The 20,018-nt window shown below is 51.1% G+C and overlaps 1 protein-coding gene across 3 annotated transcripts in view; it reads right to left on the bottom strand.

The window, feature by feature from the left end:
* ATP8B2 (ATPase phospholipid transporting 8B2) overlaps positions 1 to 20,018 on the bottom strand; it is a 2,597,648-nt gene that overhangs the window by 1,045,637 nt on the left and 1,531,993 nt on the right. For all 3 annotated transcript variants that reach the window (XM_069651926.1, XM_069651943.1, XM_069651936.1), the window contains one exon: positions 7,770 to 7,966. In XM_069651926.1, the coding sequence (XP_069508027.1) occupies positions 7,770 to 7,966 (197 nt within the window). The remainder of the gene's footprint in view (positions 1 to 7,769; positions 7,967 to 20,018) is intronic.

Raw genomic sequence — 20,018 nt, 5'->3', positions numbered from 1 at the left:
CAAAGACCCTCAGCATCAATCACAAACCGTTGACATGAGAACATGCAATCTCCTACTTTCGTTCCCTAAATACTACCCTGATACAGACGTACATTCCTCTAATTCCAACTCCATGACACTCAAATACTTCTTCAATCTGAAAGTGCGTGGCAGGTCTCTCTCCTTCGCAGGTGCCTGCCTTCCCAACAGGATCCATACCACTCTCAGACTACTGGAGCATCCGCTTCAGTTCCACAAACTGGTAAAAACTCTACCCTTCTATACCCCTTTCCCTTCACCCAGTAATCCCCACAGTGCCGCTGTTACCGGTGGTCTGATCCTCATGAATCCCATAGGTTCCCTGGCCCATCCTCCGAGTCAAAACTAGCACCATCCACCCCAGGCCAACACTGCACTGCCCCGAGTGCCCCCCGTTGATCGCTACACATACCACCCTCAAGAGCTGACCATACATGCACTTAGCATGATGTTCTCCTCCTTGGCTCTCCTTAGCACTTAACCTCACCGGCTGTCCTCCAGCACTTGTGCACCCATAGGCTCCTCCTTCCATCCTCTTCACCAGCTCTCCTCCCCTATGCACTAGCACGGCGGATTGGCACAAGGCAGAGTCGAAGCAGGCATGTAACTTTTTGCTTTGGAATTATTTTTCCCCAACCTGTGTTCCCATTTCACCTTGTGGTGCTTTGAAAAAGAATTGTGTTGTAGAGTGTGCAGTACAAATGTTCACCTTGTGCTTCATGTGGCAACTTGACATGAGAGTGAACACATGGGGGACATATTTAGTATGAGCGCGCAATGTCACCCATGATGGTAGACAGAGCAACCTCAGGTGTGCAAGCAAGCATGAATATCAGAAGAACAAGTTACTTACCAAATGGTAATGTTCTTTCGACTGGATGTTCCTCCCACGTATTCCTCATCATATCCAGCTTCAGACATTTTTTCCAGCAGAGGGCGATGAATGTCGATGCCGGGCAACTATGTCCCTCGGAGGCCTCCGTCTCGATGTCTAAGTCATTGATAGTATGAAGCGGGCGCAGCGACCATTGGCTTCAGTTCAGTTTTTAACGTGTATAGGATATCCTACAACCGACAGTTACTCCTCTTGAAAGAGCGAAGACTGCAATCACATGGAAAACTCTACTGCGGGGCAGGTTGAGAGAGCCGATGAGGAATACGCGGGGAATACGTGACAAAGGTTTCGGGGAAAAAACAAGTAACACCAAAGGCTCATTGAGGTGGAATTCCAACTGAACCTTCGGCATGAAAGAGGGGTGCGTACGCAGCGCCACTCTCGATTTGTGGAAAGTCAGGTACGTTTGCTTGCAGGATAGGGCCTGGATTTCACCTACCATTCTGGCAGAGGTGATGGCCACAAGGAAAGCCATTTTCCACGAGAGAAACTTGAGTGGGGCATGATGAGGCTCATGGGTCCCCCTTGGAGCTATGCGTCAGAACCACGTTGAGTTCCCACGCCGGGGCAGAAGCCTTCACCAGCGGGAAACATCGGAAAAGTCCTTTGAGAAATTCCTTGATGAGTCGGTGGGACCAAAGTGAAGATCTTATTGGAGACCTGGTGTAGCGGGAGATGGCCACCAGATGTACCTTGATGGAGGCATGCGCCGGTCCGGCTTTGGCCAAAGATAGCAAGTAAGGAAGGATCTGTGGGGTTGTGACCCTCTGAGGGGTAACCTTCGGTGACCAGCAGCACATAGTTAAACACTTCCACTTGTGACCGTAGCACTGCAAGGCCGATGACGCCCTGGGCTTTGTGAGGACTTCCCTACAGTCTGCAGGTAACTCAGATCCTCCAAACTCTATGGCTCCTGGAGCCAAGCCCTCAGGCTCAGCGATCCAGGATCATGATGGACTGCGCCTTCTTCTCTGGTGAGAAGATCCGGAACCACTGGCAGCTTGACCGGAGGTGATGCCGACAGGCTGAGAAGGTCCGGATACCAAATCTGCCCCGCCAACGCCAGGGTCGATGAGTATCATCTTGCATTGATACCGAGAATGTTGATGACTAGTAGCAGGAGAGGGAAGGAAGGACAGGCATACAGAAACAGCCCTTCCCACAGGACGGAGAACGTGTCCCCACCAGGCTACTCGGCTGGTTGAAGCACTTGAGTTCGTCACCATCGCAAACAGATCGACCTGGGGTCTGTCCCATTTGACGAATAGGCAGTCCACCGGATCCCGACAAAGCTCCCACTCGTGGCAGGAGTGCAGTAGCCTGCTGAGGGAGTCTGCAATGGTGTTCTTGACTCCCGCCAGGTGGAGAGGGACGAGGATCATCCTCCCCTGTTCGACGGCCCAGCGCTGCAAGTCCTGCGCTTCATTGGAGAGCGCAGGGGATTGAGTGCCCCCATGCTTCCTGATGTAAAACATGGTGGTGGTGTTGTCCGTGAAGATCCTCAACACCTTGCCTTTCAGAGACACTAGCAATGACTTGAGGGCCCAGAACACTGCCTGTAGCTCCAGGAAGTTGATATGAAGGATCCTTCTCTCCGGCAGCCACAGGCCTCTGGCCTGCAGTTGTCCAGTGTGTGCTCCCCACCCTTCCAGGGAGGCGTCCATGGTGACCGTCTCCTGGTATGGGGGTTTTTGAAATACTGTGCTACCGCCCGACAGAACTCTTTGTTGAGAGATCTTGTCCGTGAAGCTTTCAGACATCTGTATCCACTTGGCATCCAGGAATTCCTGTAGGGGTCGCACCTGCAACCTGCAGAGACGGACGAGGTAGATGCAGGACATCATGCCCAGTAACCGCTTGATGGCCCGCACCGTGGCCGTCTTCATCGACCACAGCCGTTGCACCTTCCCTTGAATGGCTGCAAGACTCTGCTCCGAGGGAGACAGCAGGCAAGGCACTGATTGAGTCTGGTGCCTAGGAACAGCGTGTTCTGCGATTGTGTTAAGCAGGACTTCAGAAAGTTGACAGAGAATCCCAGATCTGGCAATAGCCGAAAGGTCATCACTGTTTCCCTTGGCCAGCTACCGCAAGCGGGCGCGACTCAGCCAGTCGTACAGGTGGGGTATACGTGTATGCCCTGTAGGTGCAGATGGGCTGACACTGGTGCCAGGCATTTCGTGAACACTCTGGGAGCCGACTTCAAGCCGAAAGGTAGGGCCTTGAAATGGTAGTGCTGTCCCTGCACCACAAAACTTAGAAACGTCCTATGTTTCTTGTGAATGGGGATATGGAAGTAGGCGTCCTCCAGGTCCAACAATGTTAAGAAGTCTTTTTCCAGTTGGCAGAGCATGTGTTGCAACGTGACCATCCAGAACATTTGGGACTTTAGGTATTTGTTCAGATGCCATAGGTCTAGGATGGGCCTCCAGCCGCGTCTTCTTTCTGACTAGAAAGTATCTGTAATAGACTCTGGTGCCCCAGAGCCATTGGGGAACCAGCTCTATTGTCCCTTTTTGCAGCATGGCTCCTACCTCTTCCAGAAGCTGAGGGATTTGCTGCTCCGGACGGGTAACCGGAGGGATACGCGGACACCTGCGATGAAACTCCAGGGTGTGTCCTTGGGCGAGAGCGTCCAGCACCCATCCGTCAGTGGTGATCTTTCTCAACTCGCTGTTGAACCTAGTCAGGCAGTCTCCCACCGAGGTGCATGAGTGGGGGCCCGAATTCTCGGTCGGTTCAGGCTTGCTTCAGTGCTGGCGTCCTGCCTTGCAGGCGGTGCTCTCCTCCGCTACCATAGGCCTGTGAACGGCCTTTGTAGGCTTGTTGTGTTGAGGATCTGGAAGGCTGTAGGTACAGCATGGAGAATCCTTTTGAAGATCTGCTCGACTTTCTCCTGGAGGAGCTAAAAGATGAGCGGTGCTGCTGCAGAGTGCCCAGGGAATAGGCCGTCTCCGTATCTGTCTTGAGGCCAGGAGGGACTCGTCGACGATCTTCCCAAACAGATTCTCTCCATCGAAGGGCATGTCCAGCACCTTCGCTTGGACCACCTGACAGAAATTCGTGGCTTTCATCCAAACTTGTCGAAGGCAGACACCGTTCCTCATTTGCCAGAACCCTGTGCTGGCGACATCCAATGCCACTGTGATGGCATGCTCCAACGCCACTTCCCCGTCCTGCAAGAGAGCAATGGCCTCCATATATTTTATGATCGTGGAGGAACTCCAGTATCGGCCCCAGCTTGTACCACAATTCCCTGTCGTACCTGGCCAGGATCACCAGTGCGTTGGCTACCTTGATAGTGGACACTGCAGTGTAAATCACCTTTCCCACAGCGTACATCCTTTTCCCCTCGCTGTCGACAAGGATGGACTAGCCAACCAATTCCTTGTGACCACCGAATCCAACGATGGCTGCGGCCTCAGGCACTTTGGTGCGGAATCCAGCACCCTTTATTTCTTCGAGCCTATCCCGTTTGACTAGAGCCGTGCAAATGTTCTTCATGAGGGCCAGGCTATCCTCCTAAACATGGTCCAAAAAAGGCACTGCCATGATCATCCTGCTTTCCTCAGGCACCAGCTGGAATAGCTCAGAGGCCCTGGTGATCATGGAGTAGAACGATCCAACCTCATCCAGTGGGGAGACCCTATGTGGAGCATCCAAATGTGGAGATTCACCATCCAGAGACGATGTCTTCGTCATCATCCGTTGTCGTCGCCGTATCCGATCCAGTACCCGTGTCTGGGTCTGCTGGGGGAGAAGGGGCCCGACATGGTGGAGGAGGTTGAAATGGGGCATCAGATGACGCTTCCACTTGCTGGAGGCTAATTGGGGACCTGGGGGACCACAGGTAATGGAAACAGAGGCATCCTCACCTGGATCTCTGACACAAAGGTGTGTAGAGTTGACAGAATATAGAAATGTCCTTCGGCTGAGAAGGCAGAACAGGAAAACTAGGCCCTGTGCAGTCCAATTCTTCAACATCCTTGTGGACCATATGTAAGGACTCTTGATCTTCGTTGTCCGTGGATGAGACATCCATGGTTTAGGCAACTACCTGGGAGGGCTCTTTCAGGGCCTCCTCGCCCCACCCACGCACCCCCCCCCCACCCGAGGGTCTTGAACTGGGGCCTGGGCCAGTTTCAACCATTCTGGCGTGCCTGCAGACTTTGCCAAAGTCACTGTGGCGGTGTCGCGCTTTGGGGCAGGGACAATGAGCCATGGGAGCTACTGTCGTAGGATCAGCATCCGTAGTTGTCATGGTAGCAGTAGACGTTGACGGAGCCGCCGCCTAGGTCGTTGCCTGTGCCGGTTGAGCCTGCTTGGGCTGCGCGACTTTCTTTTCCTCAGTCCGCGGCTTCTCGGATTTCTCATGTAGTTTAGCCAGGGTAGATTACTTACTCTTTGAAGAGGAGCTTCATGGTAGGCTGTCAACGGAGGCGGAAGCTGATGCTGATCTACCCTATCCACTTTGGGGCCTGCTTCCGCGGCGAACCCAGTGGACTCGCAGTTGCGGCTCTTGGCCTGGTCTTGGGCCCCCACGGATAAGGTGCCCTCAAAGGACTTAGTAGACCGCTCCTCAGACCGGCCGGTCCGGGACGAGGCATGAGCCCTGCTCAGAACACGGGATAGAGGCCTTGGCGTAAAGCAATGCTGTCATCTACTATGCCTGTCTTTCGTTGTTTTCTTGGAGAAACCGAGGCATATCTCGCACTCTACTTCTTTGTGGTCTAGGTGCAGGCAGTAGGGGCATTGCAGGTGCTTGTCCTCCACAAACACATTCTGTAGCCCGCCTTTGGTGCAGGGCCTGAAGAGGGACGCTTCACGCCCCTTCTCCTCCATCATGGTCAGAGGGCGCAAAGTAGACCCAACAGGCCTTGTAGAATCTTCGATGGATCTTTGCCCTTGAGAGGTGCATAACTTCACTGGCAACGGGTCCCTGCTGTCAGCAAATCAAGAAAAGAGCACACAGGCATATTTGAAACAAAAACAGAACTTTCTCTGTCAAAAACACAAAAAAAGTACAAATAGCTCAGAGAGCAAACTCAAGGACTCCGAACACTGAAGCATGCTGTAAAAATCTGAAGATGGCTGTCAGAGGAGGAGTTTAGGGAGGGGACTGTCATTGGATGGGGGCAGTATGACCCGGAGGACAGTGATTGGTTTAGAGGAAAAGTGAAACAGTTTTTTCTTTTACCGAGGATTCCCAGCCTGACGACGGGGAATATTCATGAGCATGTGAATCCATGCCAGACCCCATGCCGAAGAAGGTCTGTACCTACCCCTGCCAGACCAAAAAAAGATGAAGGATCTGGAAGAACTAATGATTTGGCAGTTTGATTCCAGGCTTGAAATGTATTGACACTCATTGGTCTTGGCTCCAAAAAGGCTGAAATCATGAAGTGGCTTATGTAATTTCACCTGGACATCAGCTGCAAAGTTAACTTTTCTCATCAATGAATGTCCCTTACACCAGCCCCTAAGCCCATAGACGTCACAAGTGAGTATGCAGTGTCCCGTCCAATTTGAAAAATATAGCTTGCAGCATCTTTTACATCAGCTATTTATTACAGGTGGGAAATGTTTTCCAGCTGCCTCAGTCATATCGCCAAAGGGCATGCATGTAGCGTGCATCTGTACATGTGGTATTGTAATTGCGCAATTCTTTGAACTCTTTTGCCCCAAAGATCTAGCTTCTTAGATTCCATAACCTGGGGAGAGGAACGGTTAGGAATACTGTAGGCATCAAACCTGCACTGGCAGCCTGGACAATTATGCTCTCTGGTGTGGGGTAGGCAGTCAGGAAAATAGGATCTGCATATGCAGAACTGTGTCTTTGTGCTAGGTCTGTCTACTCTGTTAGCAAATCAGGTAGGGCTCTGCTGAAGAGTAGGAGAGCATGCGCTTCTGTCTTTTCTGTCTTGGAAAAGACACAGGAGTACTGATCCGGTTACCAAAATTGGGCAAGCCATTTTAACAAGCAAGCTTTAAAGTCTGTATTTGGTGACTTTTAATCAAAACAATGTGTAAATCGCAGGGTGAGTGGAACATGTTCTAGCATATTCCCACGGAACATCGGAAACTAGTGGATAGCTCCGGGGCAACGCCTTTTTTGGTCTTCAAAGACAACGCATAGCAACACAGGTTCGGGTCCCGGTCTCGCACTTAGAAACCGATCTCAGGTATTAAGAGTATCATATAAGAACAATTATAACTATAACCGGGAAAGATCAAACTGGTGGCTTAGAGTATATGAACGGGTGGTGCCACCACTGCCAGCAACCAGCACCAAGTAGTGGTGACTAAGCCGGTCTCACAGCTGCATGGTACCAGCTAGTGGCCGTTGAACATTTTCTGAAGTAGACTGCTTCTTGAATGTTTGTCATAAGATGAGGAATCTGTAGGAGAAACATGCGCATTAGAAATTATATATATATTTTGATACGTCTTTCCAAAAATAAAACTACACTTGATCATTGATTGGGCTCATTTAGTGCACTGTTACTTTATATATAACCAGATATGCATTTTTCATGACGGTTAATAAAAGTGTATTGTGAGCTCATAGTACATTCAATAAAGTGAGTCTTGTCTTGATGCTATAATAATAATCTATTTTGCTCAAATAACAAAAGACATTATTATTCCACAGAGTGGAACTCAGCCTTTCATCCTTCCGAGGACTATAAAATGAGTTTACCCTGCTAGGATTCGAACTTGCCACAGCAGGCTGCACACAGATATTAGGGGCGAGCGCTTAGCTCGCTGTGCTATCCTATTAGTAGGGGAACATGGTGCGCACATTTGCAGCACTGTCTGAACTCAATTCTGCAATATTTGGCTGGTGATTGTCACCTACCTGACGTAAAGAGATATAGGCACCACAGTATTTAGGATGATGATGTAAGACCAAAAGGAGAGGAAACCGGAAAAGAAGGCACTGTCTACAGCATCGTCCCAAGGCAGGTAGATTTGGAAACGCACTCCGACCTCATACTCCCAGATGGCATTGCCTATCGCCAGCATCACCCCCATGCACACCAGAAAGCCGAAGATCTGCAACGAGAATGGGAAACCCAAGATTAATTCTTCACTTCTTGCTATGTGAACCACACGCTGTCAAGGTCTGCACCAACTCTCCCAACAGCACAGACTTGATATCAAGTGGTTAATCGCCTAGGAATATCATTGCCCGACTTTAAAGCAAAAGCATAACACAAATGCCCCTTTTATACCAATAGAACATACTCTGATCTTTTAAATGGGAATAAAAGCATGTGTCAAGTCATCATGAAGTAAGACACTGACAACAGATTCACGTTTCTAAATAAAATGGTTTATTTTCTTTATGTGAGGATGAAGCAAGGCCTAACTTGGCCTATGCTAGTGTGGGATTCCCCCATCTACAGAAACTAAGGATAGTCTGTGTCATTAAGTTCAACTCAAAGGTTTGTCTGTGCCCAAACCCTATACCTACCCTCACAACTAAACATATACAATGTGTAGGGATGTCAACAACCAAAAGAAACTGTGTTCAAAATAAAGTTCTGAGCTTCTTCCAGCTCTTGGCTTGCTTTTCAGCTTCCCCTTCTCCAAGTTCAAAACAGTTCCAAAAAGGCCTAGGGGTAACCTTGCCTAAATTCACAACACAGTTCACAAAGTCTCGGGTTCCCTTCCCAGAGGAGTCAGTTCTTCCAGCTTCAAAACTGCAAGCAGTTAAAAACTCTCTTGGCTTTCAATAATAATTACAGTTCAGCTTTGTAACCATCAGGTTTCTCAATAGTTCATACAGATGTTTTTTTTCCCTTCAATTGCTTCAGTGCTTGTTGTACAATACAACCTCTATCTTGGCTTTCCTTGGATCTTTCCAAGTAAGAGTCACTCGGTCTAGGCACAGTTGTCTGACTATACGGTCCAACCATTACAGGTCACACAACAAATAAATTATTTGGTCTCTTTGGACTTCCTTTCCAACACAGGTTTTCTCTATCTGAACCAGTCTCATTAATAAACATACACTTCTGTTTCTCCTTGGCAGTCATTTGGCTTTGCCACAAGTTGTATTTGGAACAAGTTATTTACCTGTAACTGTTGTTCTCCAGGAAGGGTCTGGCATGGATTCACATGCTCATGAATATTTCCCGTCAGGCCGGGAATCCTTGTAAAGAAAAAAATCAGTATCAGTTTCGTTTCTGATCTGTCTTTCTTAGTAGTAACCAATCACTAATCTCTGGGTCATAATGCCCCGAGCCAATGACTTCCCTCTCCCCAAGCCCCGCCTCTGGCAGCCATCCTCAGATTCGGTAGCACGCAAAGTTGCAGTATGACCAAGTGAAGAGCCGCAGAGGGATAGGCGGGAGGGTTCGCATGTGAATCCATGCCAGACCCATGCTGGAGAACAACAGTTACAGGTAAGTAACTTGTTCCTTCTCCAGCATGGGGTCTGGCATGGATTCACATGCTCATGAATAAAAGAATACATAGCAGTACACACATGCACAACCACGGCAGGTGGCAAAGGCCCAACATTAAGCATTAATCCAAAACTCAACATTAAGCAATTCTTACCTCCTCGCCAGGCTCACCTTAGGCAAACATGTTGCGCAGCACTGCTTGGCCGACCCTGGACTCCTCCCTGGAGTCCCGATCGATGCAGTTGAATCTTGTGAAGGTGTGCGTCGACCTCCACGTAGCAGCCCTGCAGATGTCCAGCAGGGGCACACCAGACAGGTACGCCATGGTAGCAGCGATCGCTCTGGTCGAATGGGCTCTCGGACGGCCAGGCAGCGGTCGGTTAGCCAACCGGTGACAGTGCATGATGCAGCCAGAGAGCCATCTGGAAATGGGAGTCTCCGAATGAGAGCCTTCCCTTGATTCACAGAACCAAAGTTCAGAAACAGCTGTGACGTCTACCGAAAACTCTTCGTGCGGTTCACGTAGAACTTCAGCGCTCTAGCTACATCCAGCGAGTGCAAAGTCCTCTCGGCCGGCGTCGAAGGCGACGGGAAGAAAACTGGAAACACGAAGGGCTCGTTGAGGTGGAAGTCCGACGGCACCTTGGGCATGAAGATGGGGTGCGTCCTCAGCACCACCCTTGTGTCATGAAAAGTCAAGTATGGAGGCCTGCAAGATAAGGCCTGGATCTCTCCCACTCGTCGTGCGGAGGTGATGGCCACGAGGAACGCTGTCTTCCATGACAGGAACTTCAAAGGTGCCGAATGCATAGGCTCGAATGGGACCCCCATGAGCCTGGTCAGCACCACATTAAGCTCCCACGCCAGGGCATGAGCCTTCACCGGCGGGAACGATCGGAATCGTCCCTTCATAAATTCCTTCACCAGGCGGTGGGACCAGAAGGACGCCCGTCCCGTAGTCCTGGTATATCGGGAGATGGCAGCCAGATGTATTTTGATGGAGGCGTGAACCAGTCCAGCTTTGGCCAGCGACAGTAGGTACGGCAGTACTTGAGGGGCCGTAATACGCAGAGGGTTAATCTTCTGTGCACGGTACCAGACGGAGAACCTCTTCCATTTATGACCGTAACACTTGAGAGTTGAGGACGCCCTGGCCTTTGCAAGAACCTCTCTGCAATCAGCCGGTATATCGTACCCTCCAAACTCTAGTGCCGCAGGAGCCTGCAAGTTCAGCGACTGTGGGTCGTGATGGAGAATGGCGCCTCCTTCTCTGGAGAGAAGATCTGCGTCCGCCAGCAGCCTGACTGGTGGGGACGTTGACAAGTCCAGAAGGTCCGGGAACCAGATCTGCGTCGGCCACTTCCGGTGCGACAAGGATCATCCTGCACCTGGACTTCTTGAGCTGGTTGATGAGGCGGAGCAGCAACGGTAATGGAGGGAACGCGTATAGAAACAGGCCGTCCCAAGGGAACGAGAAAGCATCGCCCATGCTCCTCGGCTGTGGGAACCTGCTGGCGAACCTCTGCCACTTGGAGTTCGTCGCCGTCATGAACAGGTCGATCTGGGGCTTGCCCCATCGTTGGAAGAGCCGATCCACTTGATCCTGGTGTAGTTCCCACTCGTGGCACGAGCGCAGCTCCCTGCTGAGTGAGTCGGCGATGGTGTTTTTTATTCCTGCCAAGTGGAAGGGACGGAAGGAACAACTTGAGCGCCCAGAACACTGCTCGGAGCTCCAGGATGTTGATGTGGAGAGACCTCTCCTCTGGGAACCACAGGCCTCTTGCGTGGAGATCTCCGGTGTGGGCCCCCAACCGTCCAGAGAGGCGTCCATCGTCACCGTCTCCTGAAACGCCGGGGTTTGAAAGTCTGTGCCTGTAGTGAGGTGAGCCCAGGTGCCCCACCATAGGATCGCCCGACGGAACTCCTCGTCGAGAGGGATCCTGTCCTCGAAGCAGCCCCTCGCCTGAAACCAGCGGGCGTCGATGAACTCCTGTAGAGGACGCATCCGAAGTCTGCAAAGGGGTACAAGGTAGATGCATGAGGACATCATCCCGAGAAGGGACTTGATGGACCTCACCCTGGCCACGTCCGTGGCTAACAGGCGCCGCACCTTGCCCAGGATGGTTTTGGTCCTCTACTCTGAAGGGGAGGCCAATTGCCCCACTGTATTGAGCTTCGCTCCCAGAAACAGTGCTACTTGCGATGGAACTAGGTGGGATTTGGGGTAGTTGATGGCGAACCCCAGCTCCGTGAGTAACCGGACGGTCCTCGCCGTATGTTGGACGGCAAGTTCCCTTGTCCTTGCCCGGATTAGCCAGTCGTCCAGGTAGGGGTAGGCGTGGATCCCCTGCAGGCGCAGCCGCGCAGCCACTGGTGCCAAGTGGTGAAAACCCTGGGTGCCGACTTTAATCCGAACGGTAGGGCTTTGAAATGGTAGTGGCGTCCCTGAACCACGAATCTGAGGAACTTCCGGTGCCTTTTTAGAATGGGGATGTGAAAGTAGGCATCCTCCAGGTTCAATGAAGATAGGAAGTCGCCTTCCTCCAGCAGCAGTTGAGGGACGTGATTCTCCTTTCTGGCCACGGGAGGAATGCAAGGGCACTTCTTTTGGAATTCCAGCGAGTGCCCGTTGGCCAGGGTGTCCAGCACCCAACGATCGGTGGAGATGGACTCCCACTGGGTTGCTTCGGTGGGGGCCCGACAACCCGGCCGGGTCAGTCTTGCTTGGAGGCGGCCTTGCCGCCTTGGCGACGGCGGCGGGGTCCTCCTTGCTTGCCGCATCCTCTGTAGGCCTCCTGGGAAGAGGAGCGGACCGCCTGGCGGTAAGTGGAGGAGCCACCGCTGGATCCTTTGGAGGCACCCTGTCTGCCTTCGGAGTTCCGAAAGGGCCGTCGGTGTTGAAGCACCCCAAGGGCCCGGGCCGTCTCCGAGTCGGTCTTGATGGCCTGCAGAGACTCGTCTACCGCTTTACCAAAAAGGTTGTTGCCGTCGAATGGCATGTCCAACACTCTGGTCTGGACGTCCTGGCGAAAGTCTGTCGCCCTGAGCCATCCTCGTCGTCGGAGGCAAACTCTGTTGCCCAGTTGGCGAAATCCGGTATCGGCAATGTCCGTTGCCACCGTTATGGCGTGATCTGACGCTACCTCGCCTTCCTGCAGAATTTCTAGGGCCTCCGCCCTTTTGTCATCAGGCAGGAAGTCTAGCAGGGGAGCTATCTTGAACCAGAGCTCCCTGTCGTAGCGGGCTACGATCGCTAAGGCATTGGCCGCCTTAATCGTAGTCGTCGCCGACGAGATGACTCGTCGTCCCATAGAGTCCAACTTCTTGCCCTCGCTGTCCGGCGGGGAAGTGGAAGTTGAAGCCGCCGCGCCAGCTACCTTCTTCTTAGCTGCTGCCGAGATGACCGAGTCCGGCGTGGGCTGGGCCCTGAGGCACAAGGGGGCGGCATCAGGGACTCGGTACTTCTTCTCGTACCTGTCCCTCTTGGCGGGTGTCGTGGAAGGGTTCTCGAGGACAGCAAGCCCCTCGTCCCAGATGTCGTCGAGTAAAGGCACCGCGAGGACTGTCTTCCTCTTGGCCTCTCGTTGTTGGTACAGAAACCCCTCCTTTTTCTGTTCTTCAGGGTAGAGCTGGAAGAGCTTGGATGCCCTGGTTATCATGGCGTGGAAAGAGCCAACCTCGTCGGCTGGAGACGCCCGCAGGGGTGGGGGGGTTGACGACGGAATGTCCATCGTGTCATCGCCGCCATCATTGTCCGTCCCCGTTGTTGTATCCGTCGCCGTATCCTCTCTAGGTTCCGGCGAGGGGGATGAGGGGTCCACCGGTCTCGCAGGCACGAAGGGCGGAGCGGGATGGACTCTCTTCCGCTTGTTGGGAGGGCTTCCCGACAGGCCTGGTTCTGGCTCCTCCGTCGGGGTGCGTGGTAATCTCGTCCTTATCTCGGTACATAAGGATTGGATTGCCAACAGAATGGCCGCCGAGCTATCCTGGGGCTCGGGCAATGGCTGCGACGGATGGGATGGCCGCTCCACTGGGCCCTGTTCGTCGTCATCGTCGCTATCTTCGATCACGTCAGCGGGAACCGTCCCCTGGGATCGAACCTTCTCGAACCTCTCGTTGAGGCTTATGAACCTCTCGTTGAGGCTTATGGACCTTTCGTTGAGGCCATTCTCGGTTTCCACCAGTTCCTCCTCAGAGGCTGATTCCGAGTCTATAATGGCCACCGGCCCCCCTCTTTTTCAGCCGGGGGCTTCACGGGGGTCTTAGCGATGGGCTGGAAAGAGGATTCCCTCCGCGGTGGCAGGGATACTCTGGGCCCAGAGGCCATTTCCACTGGCGTAGTCTCAGCCGGCTCCGGCAGGGTCGCAGCGACCACCTCGGTAGAGGCCTTAGCCGGGTGGATCAAAGCCCTCACCACCTTAGGTGCGTCCTGGGCCTTCGCCTTGTGGGGAGGGTCAGCGCCTCGCTCCCCCTTCGAGATCGACCGGGTCTGCTCCAGCAGCCTACCCGGGTTCTCGGACTTCCTCTTCCCCGAACCAGAGCGCTGGCTCGTGGCCAAACGTGCCGGGGAAGTAGCGTCCTGCTTGGCAACCGAAGAGCCCGACCTTTCGGCGCGCCCGGTGCCCGCGGACTCCCAGTGCTTGGCCTTCTGTTGGGCCCCCGTCGCCGGGGCGCCCTCACAGGACTTAGAAGCCCGCTCAGACTTCTTCTTTGCCTTTTCACCTGCTGTGCCTTTCTCCAGCCAGGTGGCGAGGCGGGAACGACGATCTTGCTTGGTCCGTTCCGAAAGGTTCTTGCAGAACGCATAGTCTTTCTCCATGTGCGTCTTGTCCTCATGAAGGCAGTAGAGACATCGCAAATGCTCGTCCTCCTTGAAAACGTTATATAATCCACATCCAGGGCAGTTCCTGAACAGCTTGGATCCGGGCGTTGAGCTTCCCTTGTTCCTGGCCATGTCCGTAGAGGTAGGACGCAGATCATCCGGAATCCTCCAAGAAGTGTAAACTCAACGAAAACTTCACCCTTGAGGGGCGTAGAAGAATTCCAAAACAGGTATCCGTTATCGGAAGTAGAAACGGTGGAGCTTGAGGCTCGATTAAACCGAAAAAATGAGAAAGTCTCCTAAAAAGCGTGAAAACGCAGTAAAAAACTCGAGAGCTAAACACGAGGACTCCCAACACCTGAGCGTGCAGTAAAAATCTGAGGATGGATGCCAGAGGTGGGGCTTAGGGAGAGGGCAGTCATTGGCTGGGGGCAGTATGACCCAGAGATCAGTGATTGGTTACTACTAAGAAAGACAGATCAGAAGCGAAACTGACACTGATTTTTTCTTTACCGAGGATTCCCGGCCTGACGACGGGGAATATTCATGAGCATGTGAATCCATGCCAGACCCCATGCTGGAGAATGAGAATTTCCCCATAAAGAACCATTGGAAAGGTGGCTTCCAGGACGAAGCCTTCAGCTCACAGTTTTCAAGGTATGTAGCCTGACAGAACATGACTGTATGGTCTCAAACAGAGCTGTCATCAAAAATGTGAGAACCAAGTTTAGGTCCCAGTCCGGACCCACAAATGGGTTAGACAGAAACCTATTTACAAGGCCTTTCAGGTATTGAGTCATAACCAGGATCGCGAAGCATCCTTGATCCGGAGACCTCTTGAAAACAGACTAAGCCGCAAAGTTGCATTTGACAGTACCAACCTGAAGGCCTGAAGAGGCCAGTGACAAAAGAAACTCCATTACCGTAGAGGTGGGCCAAGCGATCGGATCTATGCTGCATTCCTTGCATCACACCTCAAATCTTCTCCATCTGCACACGTACAGAGATCTGGTAGATGGTCTGCTTGCAGCCAGTAGCACCTTAAGTACCTCTTCGGAGAGGTTCCAGTCATGTCTCATCCTCACAAGAAACACGCATGTGGGTTGAGGTATTCTGGGTTCCAGTGAAGACCCGACCTTTCCGACTGGCATAGGAGGTTTGGCTGTCGAGGCAACCAGAGAGGTGGGCAGATGGTCAGTTCTAAGAGTTCAGAGTACGATGCTCTCCTCGTCCAATCCGCAGCATATCAAGATCATGGTGGCTCGAAATCTCCTCAACCTCCAAAAAACCCACGGGATGACAAGTATCTGAGGAAGGCATAGTGGAGGTTGAAGACCCACTCCACTAGGAATGGTTCCCCTTTACTGCGCTTGTCGCTGGAAATTCCCTCAAGCAAGTGTCAGCACTTCGAGTTGAGCCTCATGGCAAACAGATCTACGGTCGGGGTACCACACTGAGGGAAAATCAGCATGCGAGAGGAAGCGACAAAGCAGAAGCAAAGACTAAGGTCTTGAGTTGCTTCCGAAACCGGAGGTGGTTCTGCTCAAGTTTGAAGGAGGCAGGGAGGCTGTTCTAAAGGGAGGCCCTAGCTGAAAAAAGATCTACCCCAGCTTTCTGCTTGGAAAAGCGACTGACCCTCAGAGAGTTGGGAGGTGGATGAGTGGAGAGCTCGAGAAGGGAGATGTTTAGGAAGAGAGTTGGAGGTAGTGCGTCCCAAGCCCCAGAAAGCCTTGTGGACGATGCAGAGGGTCTTGAGCTTGATCCTTGCCGCCACTGGGAGCCAATGAAGAGACTTCAGTGCTGGAGAGATACGATCCCTGGACCTGAGGCCAAGGACAAGTCTTGCAGTCCTGTTCTGGATAAGTTGTAGAGAATGGAGAGTAGAGGCAGGAAGAGTTAGAAAGAGGATGTTGCAGTTTTCCAGCCTAGAGAGGACCGGAGCTCTGGAGACAGTGAGCTTCTGTGGGAAAGTGAGGAAAAGAAGAATACCTCTCAGAAGGTGCAGCTGATAGTTTGACTTCTTAGAGACGTCAGAGATGTGAGAAGAGAAGGAGAGGGTGGAGTCGAAGATGACCTCAAGGTTCTTGGCCTCACAGGTAGGAGTAGGAAGAGAGCCCACAGTGGGCAGCAAGCAAGAAAGAGGAAAGGAGCGAGCTGGTGCTCCGATGAGGAGGAACTCTGTCTTACTGGCATCAGGGCAGAGATCACTGCAGCACACCACTCCTGGATTGTGTTCATCCTTTTCCACCACATTGCTTTCACATTGACCATTGGTGCTCATCACTTGCTTTTCACTCAGTTAATATTCATTACTTATTTCACTTTGTTTATAAATGTTCATAGATTGCTTTCAATTTACAAGTGCTCATCACTTTGCTTTCATTCGTGCCATATTTTCATACACTATTCATCCTTTCCTTCAGTTTGGTATTCAACAATTCTTGTTGCAATCTTAAAGTTACTGCTTATTCGGTATTCACAATTTCTCAATTCGTTCTCCAACCACCATTAACATAAGTTGGTTTGCTCGGCATCTTCTTATGCCCCTTTGCAGCCGCCGGAGCGCCCAGGCATGAGTGTTACCTTTATCACGCTCACTGGTGTTCAGCCGCTCCTCCGGCCGTCTTCTTTCCTCTGTTTGGCTTCTCCTGGCTCTGTTTCAGCTCTTTTGGGAACTGAGCACTGCTTTCAAACCTTGCTGCAGCAGCCCGCTGCAGTCTGGAGCCTTCAGTGTCCCACAGCTCTGGCTGTTGACACACAGCACAGGGGACTGTAGGTGACTCCCCTCACGTCGCCCGCTCAGGCCACAGCGTATCTCTCACCCCTCTGAACCACACGCCGTCCTTTTCACCGGTCCCTCTCTAGCCTGCTCCACATCTGCCAGTCGCGTTGGCCTCTCCAGGCGGGTTCCTCTGCTGCTTGTGCTGGTCTTCCATTTTATACACCTCTGGCTCCTTAACAGGTTGCAGGTGTAAGTCCTTTACCTGACCATAGTTGAATCTATTAGTGGGACACGCCTGACCATTCCAATGGTATTCCTCCACAGTCTTCATCCTCGTCCTAGTTCCAAAGTGCTGTGAATGAATGGAAGTGTGCGTAATTCCTGGTTGCCTCTTCCTCATCCCAGTCGTCAAGGGAAATGATTGTGGGACAGTTTGTGTATGTGAAAGAGGTAAAGGCTGACAACCTATGAAGGCAGGGGTAGGGTTCAGTCTGACGAGGGAAAGAGGGATACCATGTCTCGCCCAAAGACATCCTGTCCCCAAGGTCCCGCCACCCAAGTGATCCTCCTTCGCATATCCACCCCCAGGGCAGGATCCAAAAGTGATGGCCTTTCCTTGGCCATCTGAGAGGAATATCCACAGGGAGTAGATGGGAGGAAGCCTTCAGGTTCCTCTCACAAGTCACAGAAGATTCTAACAAAGCAAAGTGACTTAATAACACAAGGTTAAATAAAATGCTCAAACAGAATATCACAGACAGGGCCCCAGGTAGGCAGCACACCAGTCTATCAAACTACCTAAAACTCAGCCAATAATCCCAACAAAGATACAAAGGGATTTATGCACACTCATGTGTATGACCTTATGCCACCTAAACTATTCAGGTGATGTGTTCAGACTAGTAACACGAGAGGACTGCCACTGTAAAGCTACCAGATGTGAAGATCCTAGATCATAAAAATGATTATTTGAATTTACAAGTATACCTAGCTGTTAGGGCAGAAAATCAATGTTGCTCACTTGTCTGAGACCCATAGTCTTTCTTCTAACTTTGATCTGTTTTTTTTAACACAGATTTTTCCAAAGCCACACTCAAGATTGCAACTCCATAGTCGATGTGCTGCCTGGTAAAATGGATTTCCAAAATGAACCGTGGAGATATATTTTGAGAAGCCATCCTATTATGGTGAACAGGGAATAGCCAAACCTAGCAGAGTGGCATGGTTTAGGCTCAGTAGGGATGCAAGAGTATCTAGGGCTACAATAGGCCACACAGAACACCACTAATAATACAAATTAGACAGGCAAGCACTGTGGAGGATCAGAAGGAAGACAAAGATGCAGTAAAAGCATACTGTGAAGTTTATTTAAAGTAAAATAAGGCCTCTCTCTCTAACTATGGTGTGTTCCTTGCCTATCTTTCCAACTAAGGTGCTCGTCAGTCAGGATGAATGCCCAAACCAATCCGTCCTCTGTCCCAATTTAAGCTATCTGACCCTACGGTTACTATAACTAAGGTCAGGAGAATGACTCCCTTCTCCTGGTGTTGGTATCTTGTCACAAGTTTCTTCTCACTTCTCTTACTCCTTTCTATAGACCATATGCAGATCGCCTCTTGTCATCCAATGTATCAAGTTATGCAGTTCTTTTAGGTGACTGGTATTTCTCTTATCCTTATTCTTCCTAGCTCGCTTTAGTCCATTTAGGTTCCTTTCCTTCTCACTGCAGGCTTCCTGAATGTCTATTACACTCTTCTCTTTTATAGTATCTCAGGTTCCAATTAACATTTCTCCCCAAATGTATGTGTTCACTTTCTTCTCCACCCCCTCCACCCCCCAAGTGATAAGTCTCAACTTTTACTTATTTTCCACTATGGTTTTCAAATGTATTCTCATCTCACTCACAGTTCTATTTCACTGGATTATTTCCAATAGTTTTCCCAATAGAACTGGGATGTGTTTCGCTTAGCTTATGAGTCCCGCTTGGTTTGCCAGCATTCCCATTCCCCATTGTACCTTCTGAGTTTTGATGAATGGGAGGCAGTACGTGCAGGCCCTTGGACTCCATTTACTTCTCGTCGCCGCTTTGTGGCTTGCTCTCTACAGCGCCTTCTTCCTGGATGTGCCGTTCTCGCTTTTGGGATGTCACAGGGATAGTGACTCTGATTGGGAGCTGCCTGCTCCCCAGAATGATCTCAGCGCTGTTCTAAGTCAGATTTGCCCACCACTCTGATTCCGTGGTCACGCCACCACCACTCTTTCTCCTCTGCCTTGCTTGGCGTTCTCCTGCTCTCGCACGCTGGTTGCTCTGTGTTTCTGGTTCCACGCTGGAGCAGCTCCTTCACACATTGGCTTTGCGTTCTTCCAGAGCCCCAGCTTCTTTCACTCCATTACCGACAGGGAGCACTTTGCTCTCTCTAGGCTCTCGGCCTCCTCTCTGCTCTCTCGCACATTAGCTCTGCGTTTTCCCAGAGCCCCACCTTCCTCTGCTCTGTTACGCACAGGGAGTTATACCTGTATCTCTTGGGTGTCCTTGTACCCCGCAAAGGGGGAGTCTCTCTTGGTGAGGTCCCACTTGCCTCAACCCCTAGGTAGGGTGTTGGAGCGGGCTCACCTCACTAGCCTCAACAGGGGGGTGCAGGGGGGGGGACACATTCTCTCAATTCATCACAGTACAAAAATATACAATGATTTATTAGGCCTTTAAAAAACACACTAAGCAAGTAAAACCTATAGTTCAACATTGTGAAACGTATTATTGTTGTTTATTTGCTTGTATAGCGCTTCACAATAATTAATGAAATGGTACAAACACTGATATGCTGATGTGTCCAAAAAAACGTAGCACTATAAAACAGATGTATACATTCACCCTTATGAGAAGACAGGAAGCATATGATTCAATAATCAGTGAAACACAGTTAAGTACTCGGATGCATAAAATTCAGTAAAACTGTACCCACAACACTTAATGAATACAACCATAAGACCGTTTGGGGTCTTGTGACTAAAGTAATCAGTTCCAATTTTAAACTTCACAGGTAGGTTTATTATTAAGAGATCTGGACGATGCCAGTGGGTATGATCAAAAAGGTAAGTAAAGTTCAGGTAAGTAAACTAACTCCATCCCATTCACTAGACTAGGTCTAG

This window comes from Ambystoma mexicanum, chromosome 1p (genome assembly GCF_040938575.1).
Source record: "Ambystoma mexicanum isolate Mex_15411 chromosome 1p, UKY_AmexF1_1, whole genome shotgun sequence".
NCBI classification, from domain to species: domain Eukaryota; kingdom Metazoa; phylum Chordata; class Amphibia; order Caudata; family Ambystomatidae; genus Ambystoma; species Ambystoma mexicanum.
This window is presented reverse-complemented; position numbering and strand designations above follow the sequence as displayed.